The 20,002-nt window shown below is 50.7% G+C and overlaps 1 protein-coding gene across 6 annotated transcripts in view; it reads right to left on the bottom strand.

The window, feature by feature from the left end:
* Window positions 1–17,811, bottom strand: part of ELMO2 (engulfment and cell motility 2) — a 38,462-nt gene extending 20,651 nt beyond the window's left edge. The window contains exons 1-7 of one of the 6 annotated variants that reach the window (XM_060030696.1): window positions 17,753–17,778; window positions 10,515–10,604; window positions 6,629–6,752; window positions 6,232–6,272; window positions 5,695–5,767; window positions 5,270–5,320; window positions 1,484–1,665 (exon numbers count right to left, since the gene is read on the bottom strand). In XM_060030696.1, coding sequence (XP_059886679.1) covers window positions 1,484–1,665; window positions 5,270–5,320; window positions 5,695–5,767; window positions 6,232–6,272; window positions 6,629–6,706 — 425 coding nt within the window. In that variant the 5' untranslated portion in view covers window positions 6,707–6,752; window positions 10,515–10,604; window positions 17,753–17,778. Of the gene's footprint in view, window positions 1–1,483; window positions 1,666–5,269; window positions 5,321–5,694; window positions 5,768–6,231; window positions 6,273–6,628; window positions 6,849–7,967; window positions 7,991–8,025; window positions 8,087–10,514; window positions 10,605–17,752 lie in introns of those variants that run through there. The other 5 variants (XM_060030694.1, XM_060030697.1, XM_060030698.1 and 2 more) reach the window with 5 other exon arrangements.
* Between the last annotated feature and the right edge of the window lie 2,191 nt (window positions 17,812–20,002).

Here is a 20,002-nt window from a genome sequence, read left to right as displayed (position 1 = left end):
TGTGAAGGCAGCCACAATAGGGACGGATTTCAACGTAAGCACCACCTGAGAAATCAGCGAACGCCACTGTGAGCCAGCGCCTGGCACACACCTAAGCTAGGTGTGGAGCAGCTTCTTCCCTGGAATCACCAAAGGAAAGGCTTCTGGGTCTGGCCTTGTCAAATCCCAGCACTTGGTGGGGTACCCGAGGGAGCTTACATCCCAGGTTCACTTTTAGGCTGGGAGGCGGCAGAGCACAGGAGAAAGAGGATGCACTCTGGCCATGGGTTCAACTACTTACTAACTGTGCAGATTTTATCTGTTCAAACTTCTATTTCTTTCTCTGTGAAACTGAGTTCCTCTCACAGCGTTAACCTCACGGCGTTGTGGTGAGGGCAGGGTGACAGTGCATGCGAAACCCTACCACAGAGCTGACAGAGAATGAGGGCTGAAATGTTTTCTCCCCTCTGTCTCTGCTCTGTATACACGTCAACCTTTATACATCTGTACAGTGCTCTATAATTTACAAACTATATTTCCATTTGCAAAGCATGTTCTGACCCATTCTCATCCACAGTACTCCTCATGACAATATGGCAAGGGAGGTATCACCTCCACTTTAAAGAGGAGACGAAGGCCAGTCCAACCCCACACTCCCGGGAGACTGCGGAACGTCTGGGTCAGTGCTGATGGCAGCCAAAGGCTTCGAGATTTCCGTGCAGCCGGAGAATCCAAGACTTAAAACAAATACCCAAGACTAGCTGCTCGGTCTGGCTAAAAATTTCAGTAGCTGATCCATCAACTCAAAGGTTTCTGACTCCCTCTCTGCCAGCTTAGGTTCTGTAGGCTTAGAAGACAAACTAAACATCTGTTTACTCACTGCTGATAATGGCATGGCAGTTTCCCGCCACGTTCACCTTGGCACTGGAGTACCACAAAGCCACTTGCAGTGCGTCGCCAAGTTCCGGACGCCCCCCTGCCCCCGTGAAAATGGGTGACAGGGAGACAGCGGATGGGTGGGGATACGCCCCGGTAAACACAGAGGAGGGCCCGTGCGCGTCTCTGTATAAGGAGCCTGTGTGTGGAGTGGGGAGGTGACTGGAGAGGGAGGGACGCAGGGGTGCGGTTAAGAACACACAGACACCTGTTCTACTTGCTAATGGACAGTCTGCTAACTTCCATCAAGCCGGTCATTTTCCGGAAATGATTTCAGCCGTGAGCTGACCTCTCTCTTCTTGACTTCTAGAGCCCCGACTTTCACGTCACTCAGCATAGTACTGTTTTGTACCATCACTGAATTTGTGAGAGCCCAACTAGACTACAAGATTCAGGACCACAATAGTGAATTATACCCCTCTGTGTGGACCCTGGTGCTGGGCACGCTGCTCTGTATGCAGAAGGAGCTCAATAAGCTCATTTGACTCAACGGAAATGAGCATAGGATGCCCTGCGCCGTGTCATAAATCTCTCGAGAGCTCCCAAACGAGACCTCAGCAACACTCACTGGGATAAGAGCTTGGTTCCGCTTTCCACAAGCCGCGTCAGCACAACAATGCCATCCATGTTGATGAACTCGGTGGCGAAGGTCACGTCCGCAGAGAGCTTGGCCAGCTCCTTCATGGCGTCCAGCCGGGTCTCCATGTTGGATGACTGGGTCCTCTCCATCAGCTGGCGTGCGGCCCGGGACTGCGGGACCAGGGACAAGACACATGCCATCTGCTCCCTGTGGCAGGTTACTGTTCTGTGAATAGCTCACAGGGGCCCTTCTGTGGACTCCCAAGCCCGAGACAGAAGTAGCTCTTCACACTGCTTCAGATTTGCTAAATAAATGTTTATTGGATCAATCAGGGAATCACCAGTACGATGAGACCGGTCTGCAGTTATGTGTATCCTTTCTGTACCACCCTGGTCTATGGAATAAAAAAATTCCCACCGAGGGAATACAAGAGAGATCTGGGAGATGACAACCCGCTAACCAGGGCAAGTCACAAAGAAACAGATATTAGTTCAATATCAGAGTTTTTCTTTTTTTTTTTAATTGAAGTATAGTTGATTTACAATGTTTTGTTAGTTTCTGGTGTACAGCAGTGTTATACACATATATGCGTGTCTGTGTGTGTGTATGTATATTTTCTTCTTCATATTCTTTTCCATCACGGTTTATTACAGGATTATTGAATCTAGTTCCCTGTGCTATACAGTAGGACCTTGTTGTTTGCCTATTTTATATATGGTAGTGTGTATCTGCTAATCCCACACTCCTAATTTATCCCTCCCCCACCCCCTTTTCCCTTTGGTAACCGTAAGAGTTTTCTATTGATATTAACTAAAGCCGTCAGACAGTGGAAGAGGTTGTCTCTTGAATGCTGGGCTCTCGGTCACTGGAAGCAATCGAGGAAGACTGGACGGGCACCTGTACAAAGTGCTGTGGAAGGGGCTCCTATGTGGGTGGAGGATGAAATCTGATGACCTCTAAGGACCCTTTCAATCTGAAACTGTGATCAGCCTGACGCGTTTTTTTCACTTTCCTTCAGAGTCCGTATCATTGTTCCTCAAAGTGCTAGCCCTGGGAAAACTAAGAATACCAAGGGGCTAGCAGCAGCTAATTTCAAAACGGCTTTTCGAAAATGACGGCTGGTGACAGAGCCTCCCCCGAGCACGTGAACCTTTCCCATGGGAGCACCTGCATCCTTCCTGCAACTGCGGCTGACACCCCTCCTCTCATGTTCACTGGTCTTTCCTGTTGCTGAACTTACTCACTCTATAGTCTGTGCCTCACAGCTTACCGTTCCATCATTCTCTATCTCTCGTGTGTTACTTTAATATTCTCGGTTGGAATGGAAGAATCTGGAGAGCACAAGCGCCCCGGGGGGGTCTTCATTTTTCTTCCAGTGCTAAGCAAGCGACGGAGCCCAGGTACTGCTGCTGCAGAGGAGTCGGGCCTACCCACGTCTCTCCCCTTTAACGGCACGCTGCTCGCGAGGACACAGAAACCCTCCCTCACCTCCACGGTGAGGGACGCGTGCGCTGCGAGAAAAGGTCACAGGACGGAACGATTTGAAGAGCGCTGGTCTGCATCACACTGGGAGCCTTCCAACTCCAAACGTCAGTTCTCCTCCCGGGACAGCATTTCCGGGCCACCTCCTGCGCCTCCTGCTTCTGGGGAAGTCAGCTACGCTGCGCGCGAGGCCCGTAAAATGCTTCGGCACTTCTGTAAGAGCGCGCAGCTCCCAGGCCATCTCGTTAAATTAGCCGAGCTTGGGGAGGAGAAACGAAGTCCTTAGGACGAGAAGAGCTGAGGAGGAGGGCAGGAGCAGGCAGTGCCAAGAACACTGGCCTGGGGTCGCCCAGACCTGGGTTTGAGAAGCAGCTGCGCCGCGTTCTGAGCTGTCGACAACTGGCAGGTTATTTAGTCTCTCTGAGTCTCAGTTTCCTGGTCTGAAAAATGGGGCTATCAAGAGTACTCATCTCATGGGGTTTGTCGAGATTAAGTGATACCATATATGGAAAGTATTCTGCAAAATCCAGGCGCTCAGCCAATGTAGCTGCTATTACTCCACACCTCCCTTCCTTTCAGATGGACCAGTCTGTCACCTCATCAAGAGAACGGGGCCAGCATGCCCTCCGTTTTCCGGCAGCCCTTCTACAAACCTACCTACGCTACCCCCATATCACTGGTCCTGCGCCAGGCCGAGCCGTCAGGGCAAATCCCTCCCCTGGGCTGTGGGCTCCCCCTGTCCTGTGGGCAGCAAGGTCCTGCCCCCGTCACTCATCCCCCCTTTCCCGCACTGGCAACCCTCCTCTCTTGCATCTTAACGTATTTTCAAGGACACATAAAAAACTGCAACAGAAGTTAACAACCGTGAAGGGTCAGAGGAGGGGGACAGCTGGGTAAGTGAGGGACAGGAGTGGGAGAAGACCTTTCACTGTATCTTTGTAAAACTCTTTTGATTTTAACACACGTGAATGTTCCACCTCTTTTTTTTTTTGTGGTATGCGGGCCTCTCACTGTTGTGGCCTCTCCTGTTGCAGAGCACAGGCTCCGGACGCGCAGGCTCAGTGGCCATGGCTCACGGGCCCAGCCGCTCCGCGGCATGTGGGATCTTCCCGGACCGGGGCACGAACCCGTGTCCCCTGCATCGGCAGGTGGACTCTCAACCACTGCGCCACCAGGGAACCCTTCCACCTCTTTTTAAAAGGCGTATCTTTTCAACTCCGTATCCCCGAGCTAGTACCTTCTCTATCTACTTCCTTTTAAACCAAGCTTCCTGATAACATGGCAAACACAAGGTCCTCGCTCTGTCACCTCTTAAACTCAACCCACTGCGATCTGGCTGCCACCCAGCTGCCCCAGCAACCGGCTGACCTCCCAGATCAACGGACCGCTCTTCTGTCCTCAGTTTACCTTCTCTCTGCTCACTGCAGACCAACCCGTCCTCCATCCGGACACTCTCCCTGCCCTCAGCTCCTAAGCCATTTCTAGCGCCTGTTTTCCTTCTACCCTTGTGGGTGCCTCCTTAGTCACCCGGAAGGGCTGCTCTTGCAGGAATCAGGGGGCCAGCTTGCATTCTCGCACTGCTTCCACAGCCAGTGTATTGCCTTCTTCGCCAAGTTCACCTGCAAATACTTTTCCTGCCCATCGTTTCATCGCCACGGCCACTGCCTTCACGGGCTGTCGACACTGCTCATCAGCTTCTTGAAGATTCCTCCTACCACCAACCTTCCTTTTTCAAGCCCATCTTCCACACTGTCACTAAAGTGATCTTCATAAAACATAAACCTAAGCATAATATAGCTTCCTACTTAAAATCTTTCAACATCCCCACTATGATCTTTCCCTTCTGGATAAAGTCCGACCCATAAGCAGGCCGCCAAGGAACCTTTCACTGGCTTCTGGTTGATGGCTACAGGCCCTCGGCCACCCATCACTCCTGCCTCCCCTAAACAAAGCACATCTCTCTGCTTGGAATACGTTTCCTTTTCTTCTTTCTTCAGCTGCTTCTTGCTTATCCTTCAACATCTGAGCCAAGTGTCCCCCTTCTTTGGAAGGGCTTTCTGGGAATTCTCAGTCTGAGTTAGGTGGACCCTTTTCTGAGTTCCCTAAGCAACCTTCTTTCAGGACCCTTGAGAGAGGCCTTATATTTGTTTGTTTATTCCCAACCAGGCTGTGAGAGCAAAGATTGACTTTTTAACCTCCAAGCCTTACTTTCTAGAACAGAGTCTGGCCCATGGTAGGTGCTCACAGACGCTTGTCAAATAAAGGAATTCCTAAGGAAGGCCGAATACCTACCGGGGAGACAGCCAGCTGTAAGATTGTCCCGTTCTTAATGTCACTGCGAGTCTGGGTAGCAAAGAGAAAAAAAGAGTAGCTAAGATAAAATATTAAAATTGTGCAAGCAAGTTGAATCAACAAGAACTTTCTGTCATTTTTAAAGTAGCTGTAACTGAGACTCTTCAGTCAGGGCCTCCTCTCCTGCTTGTTTCTTGGCAAAGAATTTCTAAGATGCTTTTCAAGTGCCTCTCAGGAAGCAGAAGCCACATTTTTCCAGCCACCAGAGGAGGACAAGGGCTGATGCTCCCTGATCTGCCCAGGAAGCAGCTCTTGACCCAGGAAGTGGAAGCTCCCTGGATGTAGGGAGGGCAAACAGCGCTGGCCCCCGGGATGGCTCACTCCAGAGCGAGCCCTGTGTTGGTCTGGCTTCTCCCTGTACTAACCTGTTCGGTGATGTAGAGCTGGGGACCGTCTGCATAACGGAGGGTGTAATACTCCGGGTTTGGCAGTGACCACCTATGTAAGAGAAAAACAGTACAGCCTGTGTGGCCATGCCGGGGGGCCTGTCTAGAAGCTGCAAATAAATAATTTTCAGTGGAGCTGACTGAGGGACTGGGCGGTCTGTTTGACGTACAGGGGAAGAAAACCCAAAGCTTTGGGTTGAGATGTTGAACAGTACCCTCCTCAGCCCCTGTAAAGATTGGTACCACAAAAGGCGGCGCATATAATTCAGCGCAGGTCTCAGATCCCACCAGGACCTCAGGTGGGGCATTCCTGGGCTTAAAGGAAAAACTGAAGATTGACAGGTCTCAGGGACATCCCCACCGGCTACACTTTCTTCGTAAGACAACGATCCACAAAACCCCCGGACTGGGGACCCGACTAACTGCAGATCCTCGGGCAGAATTCCTTTCAAGGTCTGGCAATGCTCCTCTGTTTTTAGCCTGTCACCATCCAAAACAGGGGCAGTTTCAACTTACCCATCACAAACTTCCTTGATGATGGACGCCAGGGGCCGTTTCTGAGAGAGAGAGAGAGAGAGAGAGAGAGAGAGAGAGAGAGAGAGAGAGAGAGAGAGAGAGAGAGAGATCCTTCACCAGGAGCCACAGCCTGCTAGTACCAAGGTCCTGATGAGAGGGTCGGCCAGGCAGGGTCGTCCTGGGGCCTGAGCACGGACTTCTTCTCTGAGAGCTTTTCTCGAAGAGGAAGCCTCTCCCAGGCCACGGTGACTAGCCTTCCACAGCGTGGGACAGGGCTTGGCTTTCCTGTTGCTGGTCTTACTCCTAATGCCAGTGGTCCCTGCCCCTAAAGACATCCCCACCACGCACACCCTGGATCCTTCCCCTTGCATCGCCGCTGCTCCCTTCCAGAGCTTACCTGGTCGATTTCGAGGAGCTGAGCGTTAGCACCTGGCCACTCGATGGCCACTTTGACGATGTCTGATGGTGGTGGCATCGTTCCCAATGGGCCCTGCTTCTCCAAGACACACAGACACAGCTGCCTGGGGAAAAGAATCAGAAAAAAGTCAGAGTTTGCCTTCATTTTTCACTCTTGTTATACATTTTGGAAAATCAGAAGACAGAGAGTGCCCAAAGAAACATGTAGAACTCCTCGGTTTGAATTCTTCTAGATCATGCCACAACCTTTCCTTGGACATTTTGTCTCTTTAGATTAAATCAGCAAGTAGAAAAGGGACAAACCTATCTACCAACTGCAGATAAGCCAGCCGCAAGATTTGCCAATGTGACACCTCAGGTGAAGGGCCAGGAGGACCCCGGAGTAGAGGAGAATATTTACTGCAAGTCCTGTCCTGGGACCTTGAGAGGGAGAAGCTTATGCCCTGAGACTGATAAGGACAGACACAGCCTTTCCTTGGCGCAGCAGTTAGCTGAAGCAGCCAGCCTGCTCTGCTCTGCAGTCATCCCGGGAAGATTCCAGAGTCAGCAGGGCCTGGCCACATGCTCTGTTGCTTCCTCCCTACTTATTGCTGCCACTCCTCCCCCCGCAAAGGGACACAACGCGGAGCCTCCACCGTGTGGGATGACACAGACTTCAGAAAATGGAGAAGAGAAGCGGGACAGGAAATGCTATTTTAGTCCCAATTGCCAAAGGCAAGGGCTGCTGAGAGCACAAGTATAGGGAGGTAAGGACCCTCATACAAAGGCCCAACTATCGGAGGAGAAGGCTTCAGAAGTACTTCTGACCCACTGCTCTCCAAAATAAAGGAAAATAAATCATTTTGAACAAGTCTGGAAGATGGGCCCACGTGACTGGTATCCTAGGCAACTCTGTGAGCTTAGTGGTGTTCCAGGCAGTAGCTAAAGCATTCTCTCCCCAAGGTCTGGTGAGGGGAAGTCACCCCGCTGATGGATTATTTCAATGTGTGTTTACACTCCATGCCTGCAGCTTCAGGAGAGGCCTTTCTCCTGCACCCCCAGGTTTAGCCACTTGCCCACAATCCACGCCTCACTAATGGAGACCGCCCGCCTCTCCTGGAACATGCGGCATAGCTGTGCTGAGCTGGTATTTGTGGAGGCCATCAATTTTTCAGCCCAAACACAGCTGTTATTTCTCACAGCCTTGTAAGTACTAACCTCTTTGGTGACAGGGGTACAAGTCCCTTCCCCTACAAACCCACAGGTCTCAGAAAGAGGGAAGCTTTCCCGGCCATTTCCTGACCAGGATGGGGTGCTTCAGAAGTCGACTGTCAAAATACCAGCACTTCCAGAACACGGCAGCACGGAAGAGATGGTTTTCAGTGTGCCATCACTTACTCTGTTGAGTCCCCTCAGCAGTCTTGTGAAGTAGGCAGCACAGGATTACCTCCATTTGAAGACAACAAAACTGAAACTCAGTGTGGTTAAGGTGCCCCATTCACCCAGCGTACAAGCAGTGAAGGTGACAGAACATGGAGTTGACTTTGGCCAGTGCTACCCACCCCCAACCCACCCCCACCTCCGGCTGAGCTAGCCTGAATTTCTGCTCCCTGCAACTAAATCAAGCCTAAAGGTGAAGTGGGCCAGTCTCACGGCCCTGAGAGCTTCCACAGCTTCTGCAGCTCGGGGTAGAATTTCTCACATGTAATTTTTATGTGCCTAGACACACAACAAACCTCTGAAAAGAAACAGGCCCATCAGAAGAAGTCCTGGTTGAGATGCTCTGCTCCAGTGACACAGCAAAGCAGGGGTGGTACCGTGAATCTCAGGATGCCTAGGGCAGGAGTCCCTATCCTTATCTAAATCTGCCATAATTAGGAGGCATGACTGTACAGTTGTGAGATTGTTATTTTTGACTGAGATACAATCTACAAATAATAAAATGCAGAGCTTATGTGTATATATAAATATATATACAAAATAGAAATACACATACCGTCCTGTAACCACCACCCAAAACAAGACACTGAACATTTTCACACCCCCAGAATTCCCTCCTACCTCCTTCCAGTCAACCCCGCACCTGCCAGCCCTCCCAGAGGCAACTTGTTTCTGATTTCCAACACCATGGATTTGTTCTGCCTGCTTTTGTACTTCATATATGTGGAAATGCACAATATGGTCTTTAAGACCATTTGTTAGTTTAGTTTCTTCTTCTTCTTAAAATAAGTAGGCAGTGTAGGTGCGAGAGGAAGAGCGCTGGGCTGAGATGATTTTCCCTGCTGAAGCATCTGGATTCAGAGCCAGAGGACTCAGGACCTAGTCACAGCTCCAACACTGAGTGTCTGGGTGATGTACACATGTCCCTCTCCAAAAGAAGTTACACCCTTATTTCAGTGGTGCTGCTAAGAAACAAATCATATTTTTTGGAACTCTCTTCTGTTTGTTTGTTTCTGTTTTTTTCTGTGCGTGGCATGTGGGATCTTAGTTCCCTGACCAGGGATTGAACCCGCATCCCCTGCATTGGAAGAGCGGAGTCTTAACCACAGGACTGCCAGGGAAGTCCCTAGAACTCCTTTCTGGATACTGTCTTTGGAGATAAACAAAGCTGAAGTTCATTATTTTACAGTTCCACTTTACTGTGACACCACACGGCATTTCCTAGGTTGATTATCTCTCTTTTTTAAAATATTTATTTATTTTCCTTATTTTTTTTTTGGCTGTATCGGGTCTTAGTTGCAGCACACAGATCTTTTCGTTAGGGTGCGCAGTCTGCTCGGGTTTCTCTCCAGTTGTGACACACGGGCTCCAGGGCGTGTGGGCTCTGTAGTTTGCGGCATGCAGGCTCTCTCGTTGAGGCACATGAGCTCAGTAGTTGTGGTGTGCAGGCTTAGTTGCCCCACAGCATGTGGGATCTTAGCTCCCCAACCAGGGATGGAACCCACGTCCCCTGCATTGGAAGGCAGATTCTTTACCACTGGATCACCAGGGAAGTCCCTATCTCTTTCTTTATAAAAGTCAGCCCTGAGTGATTCTTGTATGTTCCAAAAATTCATATCCATTTTAAAGCACGGGGATTTGCAACCACCAGGACTATTCCAGAGATACTATAAGCCCCGATTCTCAGTGACTTTGCCCTTTCCCAATATGCCCAGGCAGCCCATGTGTCCTGGCACTCTCGCCACCCATGCCACAGCCAACAGGACCGAGGTGAACACTCAACCTTAGCTGGACTAATCCAATTCTCTCTCTTGAGCTTAAAGACACAGACTAAAGAAGATGGATGACAATGGGCCCTGGAGCAGAAAGGTCACAATCAGCCTCAGAGCAGGTACCGCGGCAAGCCAAAGATACCAAGAAGCAAAAACCAAGAGCCTTGCAGAGGAAGCTATTCAGCAAGAAGAATCCAGAAATGTGTGGATGAATGGAGGCCAGAAACCAGAAACCACAAAGTCCCAGAAAGAGGTGGAAAAAGCCTGTGTCTGAAGACTTTCCAGACTCCATGGCTACACCTCCTACAGTTGGGGTACCTGAAGTTCCCCTGTTTCCTGCCAATAAAACTCCTTTCAATTAAATTAGCCTGCGTTTCTACTCATTGCAACTAAAAAGCCTAAGCATAAGGGTGACCCCCCAGCTTTGAAGGAGCTCTACATGGAGGGCTGAAGAGACAGCAGCCTAACAGGCACAAGATGATAGCACTGAGCAGGCCCTTGCTTAACACTGGCTGAAATAATGAAGAGCAAAACCCACTTAGATAAGTGGTTTGTTTAAAACAGTTCAGTTTTGTGGTGACTTTATGGCGAGTCATCCTGTATGTAACAGCAATGTGCAGACAGCCTATTTACATTTGATCACACGTCTGTAGCATTATTACCGCTGATGCTCACCCGAACCCTGGAAGTCATCCCATTGTAGATGAGGCAACTGAAGTTCACATGGGATGAGAAACGTATCTTCCACATGTCTCCTTCCCACCTCTTCCCCACAAAAAAAGAAAGAAAGAAATCACATCAGAACTGGGTCTCAGGACTGTGCGTTAGGACTTCAAAGTGGGCTCTCTTCCCTCTACATAATACTTCCTTTGCTGAGGATGATGACATTAGCTAACATTTACACAGTGCTGGGACACTGTTCTAAGGGCTTTACACAGATTAATTCATTTAATCCACGCAGCAGCCCTGTGTGATGCATCATCCTGGTTTTATAGACAAGAAATAGAGGGACTTCCCTGGTGGCACAGTGGTTAAGAATCTGCCTGCCAATGCAGGGTACGTGGGTTCGATCCCTGGCCCAGGAAGATCCCACATGCTGCGGAGCAACTAAGCCCGTGCACCACAACTACTGAGCCTGTGCCCTAGAGCCCGCGTGCCGCAACTACTAAGCCCGCGTGCCTAGAGCCTGTGCTCCGCAACAAGAGAAGCCACTGCAATAAGCCTGCGCACCGCAACTAAGAGTAGCCCCCGCTCGTCGCAACTAGAGAAAGCCTGCGCACAGCAACAAAGACCCAACACAGCCATAAATAAATAAATAAATAAAATTTTAAAAAGAAATAGAGGCGCAGAAAAATTAAGTACTGTGCTCAGTGTCACACAGCTAGTAAGCGGCACGGCCAGAATCTGACCCCAGCCAGTCTGGCTGTTTGAAAGCCACGTGAAAGCAGGTGGCACGGTTCCCACAGCAGGCGCTCAGTGGAGGATCTGGGTTCCCTGGACCTGAAGATGAAGCACACCGGGGCTCAGAGACCAACGACAAGAGCTCACCATTGTGACAGACAACAGAGCCCACTGTCTAAAGAAGGTGACCCCCACTCCCCTGTGTGGTGCTCAGCCCTTCACAGTCTAGCCAGACCTTCCTGGACTACTTGCTGTTTCTATAAGGCAGCCCATGTTCCTCCTCCTCCTCTGTATCTTTGCATGTTTTTCCTTCCTTCGACTGTCAGGAGAGCTCATATTCAAGCTTCAGAGCCCCACTCAGATGTCACTTCCTCTCTGTACCAGTCTTAGTTCCTCACGCCACCCCCGTTTCTCTAGCAAAGTGAAACAGGACGGGCCCGTGTTCTTGTGGCATTCTGTCCACAGCTCTGTGACGGCTCCTGTCCCACCCCATTGTAGTTTTATATTCCCACAGCTCTCTCCTCCCCCGGGGCAAGGCCAACCCTGCAGCTTCATCGGCTGGCACAGCGCCTGGCACACGGATACGGTTCCATGAGCATCTGCTCAAATCCAACAGCTCTGACTTCCTCAACTCCTATAAACCAGGGCCGGCTCCACACGGCAGTGGACAGGCAGGAAGCACTCTGGTTGTGTGTTCCCTCCTCGACCCACCACCTTCCAACTCCACAGCATTTTCACTGTTTTCACATCTAACATTAGGACGTGTCTCACTGGAAAATCAGATTTAGCACCCCTGACTCTAGTTAAAAGATGGCGGAAAACATCCCTCCGCTTTTCTCCCTATGGAAACGTCGGGAGATAGGAGACTAGAAGAATACTATTCTCCAGGTAACGGTCCCCAGATAAAGGATCTCCTTGTGGGGAGCCCTTTCAGCTCTCATTTGCTCACTCTTTTCATTTTCACTTTAGAAAGGAAGTGGGAATTAGGTCGAAGCAATTCAGTAACATTGCAAAATTCTCAGGGTTATAAATAGCCTCTCGCTCTACCATTCAGCGTCACTATAGAGTTCAAGAGCAAACAGCCAAGATGAGGGAGCGGTGGTTCCACATCCAGGCCCAGGAGGCGAAGAAGTCATCAACCCCTTCTGATTAAACGACTCTGCATCCCACCCTCCCACCCCCTTCCAAGTATTACAGATATAAAGATGATTGGGAAAGCTCTAAATGCCACCAAACAGGAGAGAGGCACACACTGATCTGGCGAAGATAATCCTATACTCTAAGGCAGGAAGATGAAAGCTCAGGTTTTCAAAGGCAAAGTCGGGGAAACAAGAGAAAAACAGGACCTTCCGTGTCTCCAATGAGTGTTCTTTAAGTGGCTTCTGGAAGGTGTGCTTATAAAATCAGCACAGTTACAAAAGGCCCCACAGAGCTCCATCAATCAATCGCCCCTGCAGGGACGGCTCCAGGGAGATGGATTCTGAGCCCAGCGGAAAGGAAGTGGAAGACAATCCCTCCCCATTAGTAAGGAATTCAGATGGAGGAAGGCCAGAAGGCTCCAGCTCTGCACTCTCCCCCCTCATTCCTTTAAGGATAAGGATTGACGGGTGCTTTTGTTCGGCTCTTTTGCTTCTGATTCGGTGGGGGAGGCATGGGTGAGTTTGGTTTATGTTTCCTGCAAGAGAAAGCACCGCTCCAGGAAGGCAACCAGAGGTCAAACCCTCTTTCTAATCGAGAGCACAATCTCAACAGAGGCTTCTCCCTCTGAAATCTTCTGCAGTGAGAAGTGACTTAACTTCCCTTAGTTCGGACCCCTGAATGCGGGTGAGACTCTAAGGTACAGGGAGGGAAGCTGGGTTCGAAGATTCAGGTCCTGACGTTTACTGCTAGAAACACCGAGAAGGACCATCATACCAATGGCAGCTGAGATTTCTCCCTTCTGTTGAAATTTTTGGACACAAGACTCACCCGAACACGTAGTTAAAAGCTACTAACTTAGAGCCACAAGGGCAGTGAGGAAGGGCGTGGGAACAGGGTAACTGTTTGGGCTTCTTCTCACGTAACACCTACCCTAAGAAGCACTCAGCTCTCCTCTTCGGTTTAGAAACCTTCTGCAAGGTCCCTATCCTTGCACACCTGAGCTTAGACTCCGCAGGAGAGCACCAGCTCCTTCCAGGCCCACCATGGCCTTCAGACCGCCCTCGCAGATACTCCGAATGTCACTGCAGACCACCTTGTTCCCCCAAACATCAGGCTCTTCTAAGTCTTACTGGGGCCTCTGCCATTACTCCCTCCACCTGGTCCAGCTGCCAAACTTCTACTCGAGCTTCAAGGCCCAGCTCAGTCACTCTTCTGTGTGGCCTTCCTGGTCCTCTCCCCTCAGACAAAATGAACTGCGCCCTCATCTGCCCTCCCGTCTTTTACACACACTGTCACAATCCCACTGATTCATAACTGTCTATGTGCAGCCTTTCCTCGTGCTATTCAGAGTGTGATCCGCACTCCAGCACCACCGATGTTGCCTGGGAGCCTGTAACACAGAATCACCCACTCCAGCCCAGACCCCCTGAATCAGAACCTGCCTTCAAACAAGATCCCCAGGTGCAGACTCTACACCAGTGGGTCTCAGCTCTGGCTGTGCCTCATCCGTGCCCAACCCAGGTCACTGCAAACCACCCCCCAGCCCCCCCACCCAGGTGAATCTAATGGGAAGCCAGGGCTGGGAGCCACAGCTCAGGGGCTGCTAGCTGAGGGCAGGGACTCATCAAGTCCGCATCTACTCCCCTGCCCACAGTGCCTGGCACACAGCTGTGCCCACAGAGTTCCACACCAAAAATACCCTCCAGGATGCCCCTAGACCTGACCGCCTTTAAAAGAGAACAGAAACTCTAATGACAGAGGACGAGCCATTGCCTAGAACTCCACACGGCCCTACAGTCATCGAGATGGACGTAGAAGGGGGTCTGTGTTTCCAGTCCACTTGCCTCAGTTTCTGGAACTGAAACAGAAACTGAAGTGGAAAACACAGATGAACCAGAAGTACTGTCTGCCTTCACGGGACCGCGGCTGCCGCGGGAAGGCAGAGCCTGTGTGGGGACGGGGTGCGCGGGGCTGAGAAGCCCTGGGTTATGACTGAAACCCCGGGCTGGGGGCCCGACTCCCTCAATACTGACCCCAACCACACAGCATTGTTCTCACTGCAAAACCAGGCCAAGCCTCTCATTTTACAAATAAGGGAACTGAGGTCCAGAGAAGCTGGCAAGGCCACACCAGCAGTCAGGAACCAAAGAAGGCCTCGGCGCTCCCTTCTGGGTTAGTCCTGCCCCTGCAGCACAGGAGACCTGACTGCCCAGCTCTGCCATGAGGACAAGCCTCTTTGGACTTCAGGTCCTGATATGCATGAGGAGGTCTCGTCCAACCTTGACCTTCTAGCGAGGCAGAGTAACTTAACGAGGTAAGGAGCTTGTGTTCTGGAGTGGAACAGACCTAGGTTTGGATCCCAGTTCTAAGAATTTCCTTATCTGTTAAATGGGGATTCGAATCAACCCTACTCCATAAAGTTGCTGTGAACATTGGGTGGGATAATATACGTAAATCATTTAAGCATAATACCTGACACAGAGTAAGCAGAATTCCAACAGTGTGAACTTGAAGAAGTTGCAAAAGCACTGTAACCATGTTTCCCTGGCATAAAAGAGCCCTACCTGCCAGGCTTTAGTATACTGATGACAGAATGAGAGAACATATGTGAAGGCAATCGGGGAGGAAAATCAATATAAAATTCTTCTTCTTATTATTATTATTTTTCTCCTAGCAGAAGAACCTTGGAGAGCTTCATAGTCAGTTCCAGAGCAGTGGCCTATACAATGCCTGGCACATAACAGGTGCTCAACAAATCTTTTCTAGTGACTCAAATAAAACCAGTATGTCTAATGGGTTTACAAACTCTGGCTGCTTAAGCAGCCAGACAGGTAAGTAAATATGCCAAGCAGCATCTATGTGGGAACTGTAGCAAACTACGCAGTACCCCCCTACCCCTGCAGAGGAATCCAAATCCGCACTTGGAAACACATTACCCAGCGTGGCCTAGACAGCCACTGCAGCCTCTGCACACCACTGTTTCCGGTTCTTCATTACAGCGCCCGGTGTCCTGCACCTCATCTAATCATTCTGTGGTCTGGTCTGGTCTTCCCAAGTACCCAATAGGCGTCCTGAAGATGAGGGCTGTGATCTATACTCCCCAGCCACCCTAAATGGCCTAGAACAGTGCCGGCCCCACGGGAGTGGGGACCTCAACTCAGTGAGCAACTGTTGAACTGAACAGCCAGACTGTTAACTCAGGCCCTGTACAAGATGCTGAGGCCTGGGTACATTTTTCTACCCAGGTCCTGGGACCAGGCTGAGTTGGTGCTGAATGTGCTGAGCTCCGGTGACTGGATCAAGAAGCACTGGCCTTGCAGGTTTTTTCTTCAACTGCATCAAATCCACTTGTTCCTGAGCCACCTAGGCAGGTGGTACTGATGCGCCCAGACACACTGTCTCTTCGTGGATGAAACCGAATATGCATATACCCACAGGTGCCATTGTTTTCTAGAAGTTTAGCCCCCACTTCCTGCACCCCCAGACTCCCCTGGCACCTCCTCGAGGCAGCATAGGGTACAGAAGGACCAAACTCCACATGAACAGATGGAGGTCCTGGTCCTCCCCTTGCCTCCTCCCCTCACAAAGTTTAGGACGGTTGCTGGCAGGCAGCATAACTTCTAGGAGCTTCATCATGTTTACTAGTAAAATGCAGACAACAATAATTATCTCAAAAGGTTAAAGGCAATTAAATGCCACAGGTATGTAAAGCTTCTAGCACTGCTCGCCCCTACGTGTGGCTACTGAGCACCTGTAATGTGTTTACCATGAGCTGAGATGGGCTCTGAGTGTAGAACACAGGCCAGATTTCAAGGGCTTAGTACACACACAGAAATGTGAAATATTAATAATGTTTTTAACATTGAGTATATGTCAAAAGAATATCATTCTGGAATCTATTAGGTTAAGTAAAATATATTACAAAACGTAATGTCGCTTGTTTCCTTTTGCTTTTTTAATGTGGCTACTAAAAATTTTGCAACTACAGATATTGCATTATCTTTCCATCGGACAGCATTATTCTAGCACAGAGCCTGGCACAGTTTTTGTGTAGGACATCAGAGACGACTCACACCTTGTTCCTCCTACCAGAGCCAAGTCCTCTATTCATTTAGTACATATTTACAGTGCCTGGCTCTGGGCAAGATGCTGGAGATACAAGGAGCAAAAGCAGACACTATCTTTTTCCTAGTGGACCTTATTATCTGGTGGGAACAGACAGACATGAATATTTTCATAAATAAATGTAAAACTGCAGCTCTTCAAGTGTCGTGAAGGAGAAGTACAGAGGGTGATGACAGTGGGGAATTCACTGGGTGGGGGAATCGAGGACCAGGGACTCCTCCTGGGGAAGTGATACTTGAGTGGAGATTTCCAAGATAAAGGGGAGTTGACAGGAATAAGCCAGGCGGGGAAGATAAGCCCAGGGAGCAGGAAGGCTGAGGGTGAAGACCCTGAGTTGGGCCAGGGCTTGGTATGTAGAAGGAACACGAAAAGACCAGTGTGACAAGAGAATTGGGCAAGAGGGGTTAGTAGACTGAGACTAGGGAGGAGAGGTCGGTGGGATTCCATCTCCAGGGCTTGGGTGAGGATCTGGGGCTGGCCCTGCAGGAGGTGGAAGCCAGCCAGTTACAAGCAACCGAGCATCCGGCTCTGATCTGTATTTTGAAAAGATCCCTCTGACCACGGTGCGAAGCCCGCTGGGGAGCGGCGCAAGTGCCTGTGTACAGATCGGTTATGGACACTGCATCAATCCAGGTAAGAGGCGAGAGATGCCTGAACTGAGGGGGAAGCGGCGGAGATGCAAGTAGACGGTCTGGGGGGTCACTGAGCCGGCCGGATCGACGGGGCGGGGTGATGAGCAGTGTCTGTGTGTGTAGGAGGGGGTGGCGATGTCAAGGGAGACTCCGAGGCTTCGGATGGGTGCCACCCAGCCCCAAACACTCTTTGGGCTCCTATCGAGCCCTCTCCCATCTGGTCCCTCTCCCGTACCCTCCCTCCCCGCACCGTCTCGCCCCCGGGTTTCATCCTCCCACCCTCCTCCTCCCCTACCCTGCGACCCCTACCCGACCCAGCCCCCGCTCCTCTAGGCCTGGTCCGCCCTCTTCCCCACCCGTCGTCGACCCTTCTGGGTCCGGGACCCAGTGACCCTCTGGCCCGGCGGACCCACTTGGGCCGCAACCCCTCAGGGGCTTGTCGAACCTGCGCGGTGCATCCCAGGCCGGCCCTCTCCAGCCCCCCAGGCCCCTGGGCAGAAGCAGGCCGCAGCCCTCCGCCTACTTCCCGGCCCGGCCTCTCCGCCCCGCGTCCCTCGGGGCAGGGCCCTCCCTGCGGCCTGGCGCGCCCAGACCCCCGGCGCGTCCCACACTCACCAGGGAGCCGACCTAGGCCCAGCTCCCGCGCCCAGGTCTCCCAGCCGCCGCTTCACTAGCCTCCGCCGGCCCCGCCTTCTCGGGGCCCCGCCCCACGCAGGCCGACCCGGGCTCCTATTGCTCCATTTCACCGTCACGCTGAATTCTCCTTCTTCAATTGGATTGGTTGCCTGTCACTCAAAAGAGGGCGGGACCAGTTGCCGGGGCTGGGAGTGAGGAGCCGCCGGTCCCCGCCCTGCTAGCGGAGGCCTCTTAAAGACACAGGCTGTCTCCCCCGCCGCGGGCTATGGGTTTTGGAAGAATGGGATTTCTCAGCGAACGCAAGAGGCTGCATTTCTTTCCCCCCATCCCCCCATCGCTCCCCGAAACTTTTCTTTTGGCACAGCCCGTGTTCCTTGTGATAAATCAGAGGTCTTGAGGGCTCAGATGTCCTCTGGTGGCACTCAGCCCGGTGCCCAGCACGCATGTAACGCACTCAACGGTGGGACAACTGTGGTTTGGAGAACTGAGTGGGAGGTGACAGTCGTGTCAGAGGCTTTGAGCAGCCGCGGCTGCTCACCACCGAGCCGGAGCTAATTATACCGGCACCCAGGGCTGACCGTGGGCGCGGAGCAGAGGCAGAGGGGTACAGCTCAGCTGTACTGTTGGTAGGGACCCGTGGGAGGTGGTATTCGTCACTGCACCTGCAGATCGGAACAAGGCTGGGCACTGCGCCAGCGCCTCACTCGTGCCACGTCCCTTTACACTTACAGCCACTCTGATGTAGGTGTTATGTGGGTCCCCTGATCGTACAACTAGGGATGGGCAGAGCAAGAGGCCAGCCCGTGCTTGTTTGATTCTAAAGTCTATGCTCTAACCATTTTGTCTCACAGATCCTTACAACCACCCCGAGGGGTGGGTATTTTGTTGTCCGTTTTATAGATGCTCAAGGGAGAGACTCAGTAATGAAACTGATACTCAGCAAAGACACTAAATAACGACTGCCATTTAAATAGCACTTCACAGTCTGCAAAGCATCTGAGAAGCAGTTTTACATATATTGTTTCATTTGATCCTCAAAACATCTTGGAACTGAAGATGGTATTTATTAGTCCTCTTTTACTGGTGAATACAACGATGCTCACGGAGGTTGAGGCTTAGTAATAGCTAACATCACTACAGCACTTGCAGAAGTCACCAGCAAACTTTCCATAAATATCCAGATAGTGAATGCTTTTCGCTATGCAGTCTCTGTCAAAACTGTTCAGCTGTGCTGTTGTAGTGTGAAAGCAGCCACAGACAATGTAAACCCATGAGGGTGACTGTGTTCCAATGCAGCTTTATTTACAAGATAAATAGGCGTTGGCCTGTGGCTGTAAGTTGCCCACCCCCAGTCTACAGTGCTTTGGTTACCAAAGCCTTTTACAGACCATTGCTTTGTGGAATCCTCACAGCAACATTGTTATTATTCATACTCTTCTTTTTAATTATTAATGAATTATTGTTGTTTTTTAAAAATAAATATATTTATTTATTTATTGGCGGCGATGGGTCTTCGTTACTGCGCGCGGGCTTTCTCTAGTTGCGGCGAGCAGGGGATACTCTTCGTTGTGGTGCACGGGCTTCTCATTGTGGTGGCTTCTCTTGCTGCGGAGCACGGGCTTCAGTAGTTGTGGCGCGCAGGCTTAGCTGCTCCATGGAATGTGGGATCTTCCTGGACCAGGGCTCGAACCCGTGTCCCCTGCATTAGCAGGCGGATTCTCCACTGTGCCACCAGGGAAGCCCGAATTATCATTGTTGATGATGTTATCATCCTCGTCATTTTACAAGGAAAATCAAAGGCTTCGCAAGGTTAAGGAGTATACCTGAGGTCAACTCAGGAACTAGAACTCAGGTCCAGCTTTCCTCATTTCCAATTTCATCTTCTGACTACAAAACTGGGTTGTGAGAAGGCATGAGAATTCCACCTTCGTCTAGCAGATCTTTTTCCTGCCCCATTGCAAGATGACAGGCCAAGTTCATTTTACCTTTCCCAGGCTCCAGGGGTAACTCCTGTAATTCCTCTCTTCGGGAACATTCTCCCACTTCTTCATGCCTTCCCCGTTTACTGCAGCCCATAAACACCTCTCCCTCCCTGAACCCCCAAGGGCTTATACCAAGCAACCTTTTATATTTTTATCACTTTTTAAAAACTTTTTATTTTACATTGGAGTATAGTTCATTAACAATGTTGTGTTAGTTTCAGGTGTACAGCAAAGTGATTCAGTTATA

The sequence above is a fragment of the Delphinus delphis genome, chromosome 15 (genome assembly GCF_949987515.2).
Source record: "Delphinus delphis chromosome 15, mDelDel1.2, whole genome shotgun sequence".
NCBI classification, from domain to species: domain Eukaryota; kingdom Metazoa; phylum Chordata; class Mammalia; order Artiodactyla; family Delphinidae; genus Delphinus; species Delphinus delphis.
The sequence above is the reverse complement of the archived record's forward strand: the minus strand, read 5'-3'. Positions and strand labels throughout refer to the sequence as shown.